Source organism: Ctenopharyngodon idella, chromosome 16, assembly GCF_019924925.1.
Source record: "Ctenopharyngodon idella isolate HZGC_01 chromosome 16, HZGC01, whole genome shotgun sequence".
In the NCBI taxonomy this organism is placed as follows: domain Eukaryota; kingdom Metazoa; phylum Chordata; class Actinopteri; order Cypriniformes; family Xenocyprididae; genus Ctenopharyngodon; species Ctenopharyngodon idella.
Window position 1 is genome coordinate 21,901,975 of NC_067235.1, and position 13,386 is coordinate 21,915,360.

A 13,386-nucleotide genomic window follows, 5' to 3' on the forward strand; every position below is an offset into this window, starting at 1 on the left:
TCTGTCAGTTATGTCTCACTTTGAATTGGCCAAGCAATGTATTTCAAATATTATTAATATTTTAAAAGATTTTAAATTATTCTAATGAATTTAATTTGACAACTTTTTTACGACTCACACTGAAACATAATGATTTACGAAAAATAAAACACAATCTGAACACATGCAATCAGCTGGACAGAAAATGACAGTGTGCCTGAAAAAGACTTTTACATGGCAAGGGCTCATTTACAATCTGGACTGACCTGTTATTCAGCTGACAGATCACCAGATGACACAAGCACACACAGGTATATGCGCATGAAGTCTCGACATGATTTAACTGCTTGAACCAGATGAAAATCTCAGTAAGTATATATTTTCACCACTATTTTAGAGAAGACACTTATTATATATATATATATAGGCAATATGAGAACTGTCAGGGCAAAATGATGTGTTGTGTAAGAAAATAGATGTAGTCAACCTACATAAACACTTCAGATATAATTACAAAAACATACAAATGGTTACCATATATTAACATGATTTACTGAACAAAAGTGAAGTGTTAACATTTTTTAAATGTTATGACTAATAAGGAATAGAGATCATATGACAGGTTGTGACACATGCAAATTTCCAGGTCCCATATTTGGATACAATAATGATTCAGTACCTCTGACTTTATAAAGTGTTGGTTTACCCTAACAACATTTTTTTAATTTATATCTCCATTAAAATGAATTAAAGATATATTTAATTTAATATTTATCATAAAATATATGTTGTATTTCTTATTTATTTCAAATTATTCATATAATTCATTAAATATAACAATGTTTTTTGTACTTTAATTTCTGCAATGTTAATGTTTTCTAGGTGTAAAGAATTTTATAGATAAAAAAAAACATGGATCCTATAAAATCCAGGGTGTGGTCTACAGAAGCAGAGGCTGTTGCAGGGAAAGATGGGAGACGGAAGAGAGAAAATGGGTTGGATAGGCAGAAGGGATGTAGTAATGTTGATGAGCTAGAACTCAAAATAAGGATGGAGGTTGGACCAAATACAGGTGGAAAGAATGAAAGACGAACACAAAATCAGGCTTTAGGACATGCTACAAAGGGACAAAGTCAAATAAAGCATTTGAGAGTGGGGGTATCTGGGAGTGGACAGACAACTTCCAAAGAACAGATGAACAATGAAGCAAAGGGACAATCGAGGAATGAAGACTTACTAAAAGAACGTGTGAGTATAAAAAGGCCCACCAAAGGACCACAACTGGATGTCAGGGCTGATGCCAGAGTTGGGAGCAGTTCGAAACCAGGATTTGGGCACCAGTCTAGGGTTTTTTTGCACGAAAAAGTGCAGCCCAGTTCCAGATTGGCAACCAGCTCTGGCACCATCCCCAGTGGAATATCAGTAAGTGACTACCAAGTACTTCTAAAGTCACTCTGCATTAACCTGCCCAAAGGTGTTTTGAATCCTAAAGTCCTCAGACTATCACAGAATGCAGGCATCATTCAGAAGGCCCAGGATATTGTAAAAGAGCTGGAAAACTTCAAGCTTGAGTTTAACAGCATTCCACGCCTTGGCTGCCGGGAACTGAAGAACTCACTGTCACTGAAAGACAATGGAAAAGTTCTTGAAATCACAGTGATGATTTTCTTTGAAAAAAGAGAACATTCCGAGGCAAATCTAAGAGCACTGTGGAGAAAGAATGTATCAAACACAAGCTGTGGATTCAGGTTCAGAGACAAATACAAGACAATGGCCATCTCCACACCTGCTATATATGCTACAACACAGACAAGGAGCTGGAGACATTTAGAAGTTGGAGACAATCTTGCAAACATTTCTGAGGGAGTGACAGTGAATGTCCGTGACATTGAGAACAGAGACTATTGTGACGAGTCAGCTCTCTGGACGACCTCCTCTCCACAAAGGTTTGGCAAATATTTCCAGAACCCAGGAGATGAACGCGAATGCCTCAAGTTCTACCATGAGCTGCATGAAATTGGTACAAACAAGAGAGTGAGGTACACCAAAGGTAACAAAGTAGAGTTTGGATTCCTCTCTGGAAGAATAGACTTCTTAGCAGAAATAAAAGGGGAAAAAAGTGAAAAAATGGTGATTGAGTGTAAAGGAACCACTGGAGATATGATAAGCAAAGTCTTCACTAAACCAAAAAATGGTGGTCGTTGTGCACATCTGAATGAAACACATGAGTACTGCTATCAAGTTCAGGCCTACATGTACATCTTAAACAGGGTAGCAAAACAAACAAAAGGCTTTACCTCTGACAGGGCCGTCATGGTGATCAGACACTACCACAAGAATGGACAAGAACCCAGAGATTTCTACTGGAATTACCTGAGAAAGAATGAAGCGATACAGCAGAAAATCGATGAACTATGTGTTTTCTGTGAAGAAGAGGTTCTGGCCTGTTTCCTGGCTGTTCTAAATCTGGTATTCCAGAAAAACACATAACTCTTCAGAAGAACTTCTAGAAGTTATGTTATTTCTCAGTGCTGTAGCAATGCATGAAAGCATTCATGAGAACTTACAAAATTAAACGTCCTTGTAAGGGCAGTGTGTTGGGTAGAAACACAACATGTTACAAAATATGATGTTGCTAAAATTGATTTTATAAGAATAAGGAACTATAAAAAGCATAGTTATGGTTTTATTTCTCCATAGGTCAGTAATTCACACCAGCCAGGATTAATATAGTTCTGAATATAAAGAAATAGACAATACCATTCTAAAGTAAGATTTTTGCTAATTATTGATTATTGCTATTGCTGATGTTTAGGGGCAGAGTTTCAAACTTTCAAACTATTATGTTTCTAAGCAAATTGAGTAATGATTTTCCATTACAAGTGGGCAAAAACTCCTTCAAGTGGACTATGTTATTCACTCCTTTAAGTGGACTAGTAAACACATGTTCTGATGTCAGTTAAAAATAAGGTTAAAAAAAAAAAAAAGGTAAAAATATATGCAGGTAAAAAAAATTGAATGTGTTTTATTTAAATTGTTTTTATTTTTATGATTTGTCATAGGCCCATGAACTGCAAAAATAAAATGCATATAAAATGCATTGGAAACATTTTGTATGAAATTTTCACTGTACATTTTAATTTTAATATGTAAATAAATTGTTAAAGATTCCGGTCAAACAAACCTTATTTGAGTGTCTGCCCCCTTCTCAACATCACATTTTCATTTCTCTATTTTCTCGTCGGTTAAGTCTCTTGACCCCTCTCTCTCTCTTACTCTTTTTCCTGCTCCCTCCCTCTCTCCCCTGCTGCCTTGCCTCCTCTCTCTAAGAGAGTTTGGTCAATAATTGATGAATCTTGCTTACTGAAAGGGTAACAGGTCTATAGCAATAGTCCATTGCCCATTCATGTATCTTTCCCTCCTCCCAGAGCAGGCTTTTTGAGAGGCTGTATAAACGCTACACAAACGCTTTTAAACGATTTCAGTGAGCAAATATTCACCATTGTATCTATTCAAAGCCTTTTAGTCAGTCTGTATATGTGCAGTAGTTCACCGACCTCTAATGTCAGTGGCAGGAGATGGGCATGCAAGAGTTATTCCTGTCAGTCAACAGGCAGCAGGAGACAAGGAAGGATGTAGGGAGAGATTAAATGAGAGAGTAGCAGGGGGCAGAGAGAAAAGTGAGAGAGAGCGATACACATGCACACACAGAGACGGAGAGAAGCAGTTAATTCCCTATCAGGAGTGATGGCCTGCATGCCTGGTTAGCATATTTCTGTGGCTGTCTGTAATAAACACGTACCATGGAAGGGAGAAACGAGAAGTTGTTCTCCAGAAAAAGAAGTTTCACATTCGGAGCTTATGGAGGGTGAGTGGACATGACAAGTAACATTCAGCCACTACTGTAATTTGAACACAATGCTGTCTGAATTAAGGATTTCTGTCATGTTCCATGTTTATTCTGTGTGCAGGATTGACAAATTCATCACTGGAAATGAGAGCAGGTCAGCTTACAGTTTGGGTTTGTTGCTGTGCTCAGGTGTCTGGACTCAGTTACCGCATGCAGACTTTTCCAGAACGCTTGTCTCTGTGTGTTACAGCTGTGCAGAATCCATGGGTCACAGCATACTGGATATTTTGGATTCCCCCTCCAGTGAGGCTAAGCCACTCACTTCTGCACCGTCCAGTCAGAAGGTAAGAAATCTCCTGTTTTAGACGTTTTGAAGATGTTCAAAAAATGAAACTATGGAGATAGTAAATGAATCACATTGGTGGAGAAACTGGACAAATTACATTCTGTATTGATAATATTCTGATTATACCTTGTAGGGTGCATTATCTGAAACATTCACTGTTTCTGTCATTCCCTCGTCATTTCTCGGCAGGTTACTGAGTTGTTTGCAATCATTGAAAAGCTACAGGTAACATCGTTATCTTTCTCTCGTTCTCTCCACCTTCTTTGCCAGAGTAAACAACACAGTGTAAATACAGTATGGTTGTCTTTTCCTGTCACAATGATGATGATTTCTCTGTGGTCGTGTTTTTTTGCAGGGTAGCAGATTGGATGAACAACGTTGTGAGTTTCCACCACCTCTGAGGGTAGGGTTTTTTACCTAAAAAATATCAATGAATGGTGGTTACGCAAAACTATTTGTTTATGTGAAAGTTTCAGTCTATATGGAACTATTTTAGCAAATCATAAGGGGTGTTTCTTCAACTTTAAGCACTTTTATGTACCAGGTTTTATTATTTTTGATAAATGAAGGTCACATTAAAATGTCAGGTTTTATATGTATTTATTTTTTTAAAGCGTTTTACCCCCTTTATTACAAAAATGTTAGAAATGTCATTTCCATCAAAGAATACTATTAAACACAGTGCACACTTTGAGATGTGGTGGAAGTTTCATTATGTTTTAAAAAGATGACAGAGTCTTAGTGATGCATGTATATACACTGTTAGGAATTGTTAGAGGAACAATTTAAATATTTAGTGAGAGAGTAAAAAGCATAATTTAAGAGAGTTTATTTTCTAATAGTCCAGAGGGCTAAAAGTGCCTGTAGATGTAATATGCATACTTATAAAATACAAACATACAATTCAAAAGATGGGGGTCAGTAATTTAAAGAAATTAATACTTTTATTCAGCAAGGACACTTTAAATGGAACAAAGGTGACAATAAAGACATTTATAATGTTACAAAAGAATTATAATTCAAATAAATGCGGTTACACTTTATTTTAAGGTGTCTGTGTTACAGTCTAATTATATATTTAAGTACAGAGTAATAACAATTAACTACATGTACTTACTTTAGGGTTAGGATTAGGGTTTGGTTTAGGGTTAGTCGCATGTAATTATGCATAATTTATAGTTATTACTACAGTAACTACATGTAATATGTGTAACAAGGACACTGTAAAAAACAAAACAAAAAAAAGTGTTACCATAAATGCCGTTCTTTTGAACTTTCTATGAATCAAAGAATCCTGGAAAAAAAAAAATTTATTACTCTTTCCACAAAAATATTAAGCAGCACAACCGTTTTCAACATTGCTAAAATAATAGATGTTTCTTGAGCACCAAATCAGCATATTAGAATGATTTCTGAAGGATCATGTGACACAGAAAACTAGAGTAATGGCTGCTGGAAATTCAGCTATGCCACCACAGGAATAAAATATATTAAAATAAAAAAACACGTTTTTTTTAAATTGTAATGATACTTCACATTATTAGTGTTTTTACTGTAATAAATAAATAAATAAATCTTTAAAAAAATATTTAAAAATCTTACTAACCCCAAACCTTTTAACAATATAGTTTCAAGTTCCCACTTTCACAATCACTATTGATCTATCAGACACGGCTGTTAAAGATTGGAGATGGCTTACCTCTCATCCTGCCCCCTAAATCTGGAGGTTATTGGATCGACCCTCCCCTGGATAGACACGTGGAGACCAGCCCTACTCTCTCACAGGGTGGATTTGGTCTGGAGAGCTATGACATCATGGAGAGAGACAGTGAAGCTAAAGTCTATCAGGAATTCTTCCGCCATAGAGTCAGTGAACTTTTCTTTTCTTTACATTTGGAAAACTTCCACTCTTTTGAAGAGACCCTCACACACTAAATGGTTTTAATTTTTTTTTCATTATTTTCATGCCTTTCTTTCATCTTTGCTGCAGTATCATCATTCGTTCACTGCCAGTGACCCCTCTCTTGGGCCCCTAGTTTTATCTCTTTGTCTCGAGGAAGAGGAAAATCGCCTGAGAGTCATTCTGAGGTGTGTATTTTGTGACCACCTTACATGTCATTCATTATGATGATGTGCAGTAATAACTACCTGTACAAGACCATCCTGCTTAGTTTTCTTCTCTTTTCTTTTTTTTTTTTTTCATTTTATCAGAATGAAGGAGTGCTCAATTCATGGCACATTCTCTGTTTCTCTCTTTCAACAATTCCCCACGGCGGTGGAGCTGGCAAAGGTATCTCACAACCACACAACGGATTTACTAGATTCACACATGAATGAAAGTGAATAGAAGATTGATTAGCTTTGATTTGTTTTATTTAAGATGCTGTGCTCAAGTGTCAGCGTGTCATGTTTTGAGGCTGTGAGTTACTTAAAGGTACATCTTCACTTGTCAAATCGGTCTGTATTATGATCTGTTGGAAGTGCTAACTTGCAATTCTTGTTTTATAAACTGACAAATTCCATAAAGCAAAAACTTCTCTGACACAATCAATGCAAATGTCATCCATCTTCTCTTTTCCTTCTGCATCAAAAGGCCCCAGAGATCATAATGGCATTTGATGAACACAGGGTGTCTCAAAACTTTAAATTTGGTGTCTTATACCAGAGAGAAGGACAGGTATGCAGATACAAAAATATGGTGCTTTACTTCCTGTAACATGTTCACCTGTTTTCTAATTCCAGCTTTGTTAGTTTGACGAATAAATAGCCTAAATAGATATTTGTAATTTCTTGTTACTGTTACATTATTTTGTTTTCGATTTATGTGATGTAGTTCACAGAGGAAGATATTCTCAGTAACAATGAGGAAAGTGAGGAGTTTTTGGAGTTTTTATCAATACTCGGGCAGACAGTCAAACTGCAAGGATTTACTGGGTAAGAGGGTTAGGACTCACTCCTATTGATATTTATTGATATCAATATCGATATCAACATCAATAACAAAACACTAATTTGAAATGTGTTGTCACCTGTCAAAAGAACATCAACATTTTCCATCTCTTAGGTTCAGGGGAGGTCTGGATGTCTCTCATGGCCAGACAGGAAATGAAGCAGTTTTCACCTCCTTCCATGGACGAGAGATTATGTTCCATGTTGCCACTAAACTGCCGTTCACAGAAGGAGATACACAACAGGTGAAATTTAATTAATGTTTTTTGGATGTAAATAATCGATTAACCTTTTACCAACCTTCTGTATCATAATGCATGTTATAATGTATGCTAATATTCAGACCAACAGCACGACTCTGTCTGTTTTGCTTTTAAGCAACATTTCAACAATAAAAAAAAGAATTTAATATTGAGTAACTTACATTTTAGACACAATATTGATAATTACTTAATGTATTTTTGCATCGCCAATGAAAATATTTCCAAAAAAGGTCCAATCTGCATTTTACAGCAACACACAGTAGTGGGGATTCGTTCCCGAATGAATCAATCAGTGTGGTTGGTTAAACGAATCTGTCGAGTCACTTGTTTCGTTCATGAACGAATCAGCTTCAGTGAATGAATCAATGATTCACTGAAAAGGTCACTTGTTGTCGTTACCCACTGGTGTATCGATATAACCTGCAAAAAGAGCCACTGAAATCCTCACCACTGATACACAGAATGGAACAATCACAGACAGGCGGAGTGATATAGTGCTTAAATATCCTTCATAAAAACAATCTTCTTTTCTCTTTAATTACAACTCTACTCTTCTGTTTTTCCTCCTCAGTTACAGAGAAAGAGACACATTGGGAATGATATTGTTGCCCTGGTATATCAGGAGGGTCACACTCCCTTCATTTCAGATGTGATCAGATCCCACTTCTTGCACTGTTTTATTGCAGTGCGGAGAATAAAGAGAGAAAATGAGGGAGAAGGAGAAGATGGAGGATCATTTCAGGTAAAACAAAAAACTTTTTTGCTACATTTTGCTTTATCAACACTCTTTTTAATTATTTTATTTTATAGATTTTAGATTTTTTTAATAAAAAAATACATACTTTAGAGAACAAAAAAAAAAAACAAAACAAGAACAATGAGGTGAAAAAAAAAACAGAATTTACAATTTACTTAAAATTGGATGAAGCTTTCTTAATTTTGAAGTGACAGTAAACTGTCAGCAAATACTTTACAGTTAGGTTTAAATTTAGGGTATCTTGCTTGTCAATGTGGTATTTACCCATCATCCAAATAAAATTTAATGTATCATCTAGCTCCTGTCAAGACATAAGAGTGAAAAAGCTTTATCAGCACTCACCACTGTGTACCAAAGTTTCAAAACCTCTTGTTGATTGACAGGTATCTGTCACTGCTAGGGAGGATGTGCCCCCATTTGGCCCACCCCTTCCTACGCCACCCATTTTTACCGAGGTGAGACCACATGACTTTACAATACAGAGGTTTCAGCAAGGCAGCTTTCAACTTTTTTACATCAGTACAATTATTTACCATTTGGTCTTAAATAAGAAACATGATAGACCTACTACATTTCCTTTGCCATACGTGAATGTTTATAAATTAAAAAATCAACCAAAACATGCAAATCATATTTTATATATATATATATATATATATATATATACATTTAATTAGTCCCTGACAATGCTCTGAATTTCTAATTCCAGGGCTCAGTTTTAAGAGAGTTCCTTTTGACCAAACTTATAAACGCTGAAATCTCTTGTTACAAGGCAGAGAAATTCAGTCGACTGGAGGTAATCAGACATAAAACACCTGAACTAACCATTGACTTATATTAACAGCCTCATTTTATAACACTTCCATTTCTCTCCTTTTGTGATCTCAGTTACGTACACGTTCATCTCTCTTGGAAGCACTGCGATCTGAACTGTCTTCCCGCTCCCAATGCATGTTGGGAGAGCCGTCATTGCCCGGCATCCCCCTCACTGAAGGAGGGAGGAGTGTTACAGAGGGTGGTGGAGGATTCATTGAGAACTTTAAGGTAGATAATCTCAGATCAATAGACAATAGGCCTTGATATTGTTACTGGATTGTGCTTGTTACTGTTTGACATTAAAATAAGCATCAAATCAATCACTTTAAGTCTCCCTCACCATCTTAAGAGAGCTATTAGAGTGCGAAGCCACTCGTTCGATACCTTGGGAGTACCAAAGAAGGCAGGTGGTGTAGCAGGGCAGCGGCCAAAGGTCAGCAAATACCTGAAACAAACTAATGTTCGCTTAATACATAAGCAAACAAATAATATATTCATCATTTTTATCATTTTGCTAAAGTATGACCATATTTTCATTTTTTTCTCACTGCTAAAACACTGGAAAAGGATGGTGAAAGGTAAGAACAAATATATGAAATATTTTACAATTGACCTGTTATATTAAGTGCAAAGCAACTTACAGCTTCTCACACAAGTTGTGTATAGTTTCATATTTTACCTCACTCACAGCGAGCAAACAAGCAGCGTGGGATACACTGAGATGAGAGGTCAAACCAGCCCCCAGGACGACCTATAGATGAAGGTTGTGTTACTCTTTCGGCCCTAAGCACAAAAAAGACTTCAAGACTTCTGAAGACCTCAAGATAGGTGCTTACCATCCGTTTAAAGAGTGCAAAGCACAATTAAGTAAATAGATCATTTTAATAATGCTTTGTGTATTAAGGTAAGTTGTGACTAGCTGCAAGTGCAATCATAAAGATATGAATATGTAAGATTTCAGATATTGTATATTATCATTTGAATGTCTTCTTTAAAGTGGCATAGTTAAGATTCAGTGGCTGCTTTTAACTGATGTACACCAGTGAAGATGGGTTTAATTTCTGGAAATGAACAAACTATTTTTCTGAAATTTATTCATCCAACTGTGATTAAATATTATAAGTGTATTTCAAATATATTTAAGTTTGATCTGCAACGAGAGACCCAATAAATCTGATTAGAACATTTCATGTATTAACTTGCCAGGCCCAGGTTGGGGGAAACTCTGAATTTTTTTTATCCACCAAATGTACATATCTACCCACCTTATGCACAAGATGTTAATCACTTCCAGTTATTAGTTGTACAAATTTGTTGCTTTATATTGTAAACTTAATTATTTTATGTAAACAAACACTGGTTCATAACACAAATAGCTTTACTATTTACTACACTTTGTTACTCTAGTAATTTACTTGTAATCAGAAATTACACATCCACAGGAAATAGCTTACATCTGCATTGAAAAAGAAGGTGGAGCCAGGAGTTTGAACTTCAGTTGACCATATCCCACAGTAATACACTTGTTTCAACTCCATCAGAAAAATAAGACTTTCAAAGGTCTTTCAAACAAAACCCTTGGGCTAAATGACAGCATTTAGGGAATTTATTCAAGTTCATGTCATTTCATCATGGCCCATAAATTATCATTCATTCTAAATAGTTGTTTTAACTTAATACAAACATGTCACTCGAAAAGGATACACAAAAGACAACTTGGAATAAACTTTTTATTGAAAACTTGAGGGAAAAGAAAAAAGCAAGCACTGCTGAGTCTCTCCACCCCCTGAAAGGAAAGAGTTTAATCCTCCTCTTCGTCATCACCACCTCCAGCACCACCCTGGGCCTTCTTGGCGTTCTTTCTCTTCACGCGGCCAGGGCGACCGCCACCGTATGGAGAGCGGAGAGAGAAATCAATGTGCTTCTGGCTGTCCAGCCTCACCACAAAGGAGGGGATGTTCACAACCTGCTTGCGCACCCTGCAGAAGAACAGCAGAAAAATTAAATGTAGCCACATGAACTTAAGGCTATTCACTTCAGGAACTGATATTGCTGATCTCGAGGCCTCATTCACGAGGAATTCTTGACACCACTGACAATCTGACGGTTTTAATTTTTAATCACTGGCCAAGAGAAACGTAGCTATTACAGTACAAAACCTGCCAAAGTGCCCATGTACATTACCTGGTAGACTCTGTTTCGTGCAATAAAGCACCCCAGACGTCATGGAAAGCTCTGGGTTTTGGGCTTTTATTACAAGCAAAGGTATACGGTTTAATCACCGAATTGACCTTGCAGAATATCATTCCCACTCACCGGGAGGAGTTTAAACATGGTCAGCTAATGAAAGAAGAAAACCTCAATGCACAAGTGTTCAGGGAAATCGTTTACAATGTTTAAAGTCCTAAACTATGAGGGTTCTACACATCCTGCATACTTATGCATCTTACCGGATGTGCCTCTGACGGATGAGCACACGTGCGTGGTGGATGCTCTTGGCAAGGCCAAGCTTGAAGACCTGGGTCTGCAGCCTCCTCTCCAAGAAATCCTCTACTTTCAAGCCCAGAATGTAATCGAGCTTCATCTTGCCCTCATCCAGCACTCCAATGCGCACCAGACGCCTAAGCAAAGCATTACCTAGAATATAAAGAAACTGTTAGTGTAAAGTGATATAACTTTGATGTTCGGTATTGCATATACAAAATTAAATGGCCTCATTCACGAGGAATTCTTGGCAGCACTGACAATCTGACTTAATATTTTAATCATTGGCCACTTCGTTTCGAATACAAGTCACAATTCAAACCTTCAAAGAGACGTCTAGCATCCTTCTCATCCAGAGTGAGAAGCTCTCTGGCAGCCTTGCGGATTTTGGCCAGAGTGAACTTCACGCGCCAGACCTCTCTCTTGTTCCTGAGTCCATACTCGCCTGTGGGGGGAAAAAAAAAAAAAAGTTTTTAAAATTATATACATACCACATTAAGGACACAAAAGTCTCTTCCATTAATTGTGTCCTTACCAATGAGTTTCAACTCCTGGTCGAGACGTGACTTCTCGAAGGGACGTCTGGGTGTGACGTACGTCTTACTACAAACCCAACTCCTGGCAACCGGCATGGCGACTTATTGACGCCTGTGAATTAAAATTAAATTAAAGTAATATTTTAAGCTTCAACACTTACCAGCACAGTGTTTCCTATTATCTTGGCAATCGCATAAGCCTTCGTATCAAAACATTTTATACTGGATTATGGCTTCAAATTCTAAAAAACCTTTTTGTAGTCTAAGAGAAATTTAATTTAACATAAATATGAGCATGCGATATCACTTCATGACTAGGCCGGAAAGCCTTGTGGAAACACGTTGCGCTACACCGCGCATTAAAGCACGTTTCTCCGCATGATGTAACTGTTAACCAACTAAAACACTGGACGTGTAAAACAGTCCCTTACTATAGAAACGTTTCTTAATGTTCAATTATACACGTACAAAACACGAGCAGCAAGAAATTATGACAGAAATAGGGAGGAACCAGCCGCCACTACCTGTCTGCGTCAGGCTCGCAAAGCAAAGAGAACACGCGCTCGGCCTTCCCGGAAATTTATAGGCGGCTTTTAAACTACAGTACCCAGAAAGCTTTGCGTCTTCCGTTAAAATAACTATATATGAATTATTTGCTTCCGCCTACTGGCCAAAATGCGCATTTCTATTAAACAACAGATAAATTATTTGATGTAGATTATATTCACAAAGGAATTAAAAAAGCCTTACTATTCAGAACTGGGCGAACAGAAGACAATGACTCATTAAGGAACAGGAGCAGGAACAGGAACAGTTTTCCAAGCACATGAATGACCCAACGAAGCCATATTTATAAGTGAGAAAAACTTGATTCACGTGTTGCCGAACTGTTGTGACGTTGGTAATGAATAAGGCAGGCACTATGTACGAAAGAGCTTCTAGACAAATCTAATGTTGGTCACTCATCTTTCACTGTTTGCTTTATGTGAAGTAAATATTTTTTAGATACCATGCATAAATAAGTGATATAAACATAAATATAAGCTATAAGATACAATGAGCATAAAGGCAGCATGCAATAAATAAGGCAAATTCATTTTTTTCTTGACTAATTCTTAAAACACTGTAAAAATGTAAATTAGTCAACTAATTGTTTAGTAACTAGCTAATTTTTTTGTTTACAACCAAAGCTTTTTTTACATTCACACACTAATCTCTCAAGCGTTACCTGAATTAATTACGTTCAGTTGTCTAAAACTTGATTCCAATTTTAACACAATTTAAAATAAATAAATAAAAAATGTATAAACATATTTTGAGTGGGTTTTCATAATAATAGTCCAACATAATAAATGTATTCTTAAACTTTATAATAAAACAGATTGGCCTCAGCATTAGAGCGTAAT

The 13,386-nt window shown here is 36.7% G+C and overlaps 2 protein-coding genes and 1 long non-coding RNA gene across 3 annotated transcripts; 1 reads left to right on the forward strand and 2 right to left on the reverse strand.

Moving 5' to 3' along the window:
- The first annotated feature begins 3,707 nt into the window (after positions 1-3,707).
- Positions 3,708-10,148, forward strand: rap1gapl (RAP1 GTPase activating protein-like). Its single transcript, XM_051865282.1, has 19 exons — positions 3,708-3,847; positions 3,951-3,983; positions 4,080-4,173; positions 4,365-4,400; positions 4,531-4,578; positions 5,844-6,041; positions 6,166-6,263; positions 6,387-6,465; positions 6,556-6,609; positions 6,769-6,852; positions 7,009-7,109; positions 7,240-7,369; positions 7,959-8,129; positions 8,528-8,599; positions 8,854-8,940; positions 9,033-9,188; positions 9,310-9,393; positions 9,528-9,538; positions 9,651-10,148. The coding sequence occupies exons 1-19, from the start codon at positions 3,783-3,785 to the stop codon at positions 9,715-9,717; spliced, it is 1,668 nt and encodes a 555-aa protein (XP_051721242.1). The 5' UTR covers positions 3,708-3,782; the 3' UTR covers positions 9,718-10,148.
- LOC127497104 (uncharacterized) lies at positions 4,036-5,946 on the reverse strand. Its single transcript, XR_007925450.1, has 4 exons — positions 5,875-5,946; positions 5,428-5,469; positions 4,302-4,592; positions 4,036-4,185 (listed from the first exon to the last, which is right to left on the reverse strand). It is a non-coding gene; the product is annotated as an uncharacterized LOC127497104 (long non-coding RNA).
- Positions 10,149-10,676: 528 nt separating the features above from the next.
- rps9 (ribosomal protein S9) lies at positions 10,677-12,585 on the reverse strand. Its single transcript, XM_051865287.1, has 5 exons — positions 12,505-12,585; positions 11,980-12,092; positions 11,767-11,889; positions 11,411-11,597; positions 10,677-10,939 (listed from the first exon to the last, which is right to left on the reverse strand). The coding sequence occupies exons 2-5, from the start codon at positions 12,074-12,076 to the stop codon at positions 10,762-10,764; spliced, it is 585 nt and encodes a 194-aa protein (XP_051721247.1). The 5' UTR covers positions 12,077-12,092; positions 12,505-12,585; the 3' UTR covers positions 10,677-10,761.
- Positions 12,586-13,386: the final 801 nt, after the last annotated feature.

Excerpts from the sequence above, each read along its gene's own strand:
- rap1gapl (XM_051865282.1), top strand. The coding sequence starts at position 3,783 with ATGGAAGGGAGAAACGAGAAGTTGTTCTCCAGAAAAAGAAGTTTCACA. Across the intron at positions 6,853-7,008 it reads TATACCAGAGAGAAGGACAG|TTCACAGAGGAAGATATTCT; the intron begins GTATGCAGATAC and ends TATGTGATGTAG. Across the intron at positions 8,600-8,853 it reads CGCCACCCATTTTTACCGAG|GGCTCAGTTTTAAGAGAGTT; the intron begins GTGAGACCACAT and ends TTCTAATTCCAG.
- rps9 (XM_051865287.1), bottom strand. The coding sequence starts at position 12,076 with ATGCCGGTTGCCAGGAGTTGGGTTTGTAGTAAGACGTACGTCACACCC. Across the intron at positions 11,890-11,979 it reads CCAGGAGTTGAAACTCATTG|GCGAGTATGGACTCAGGAAC; the intron begins GTAAGGACACAA and ends TTCCCCCCACAG. Across the intron at positions 10,940-11,410 it reads ATCCGTCAGAGGCACATCCG|GGTGCGCAAGCAGGTTGTGA; the intron begins GTAAGATGCATA and ends GTTCTTCTGCAG.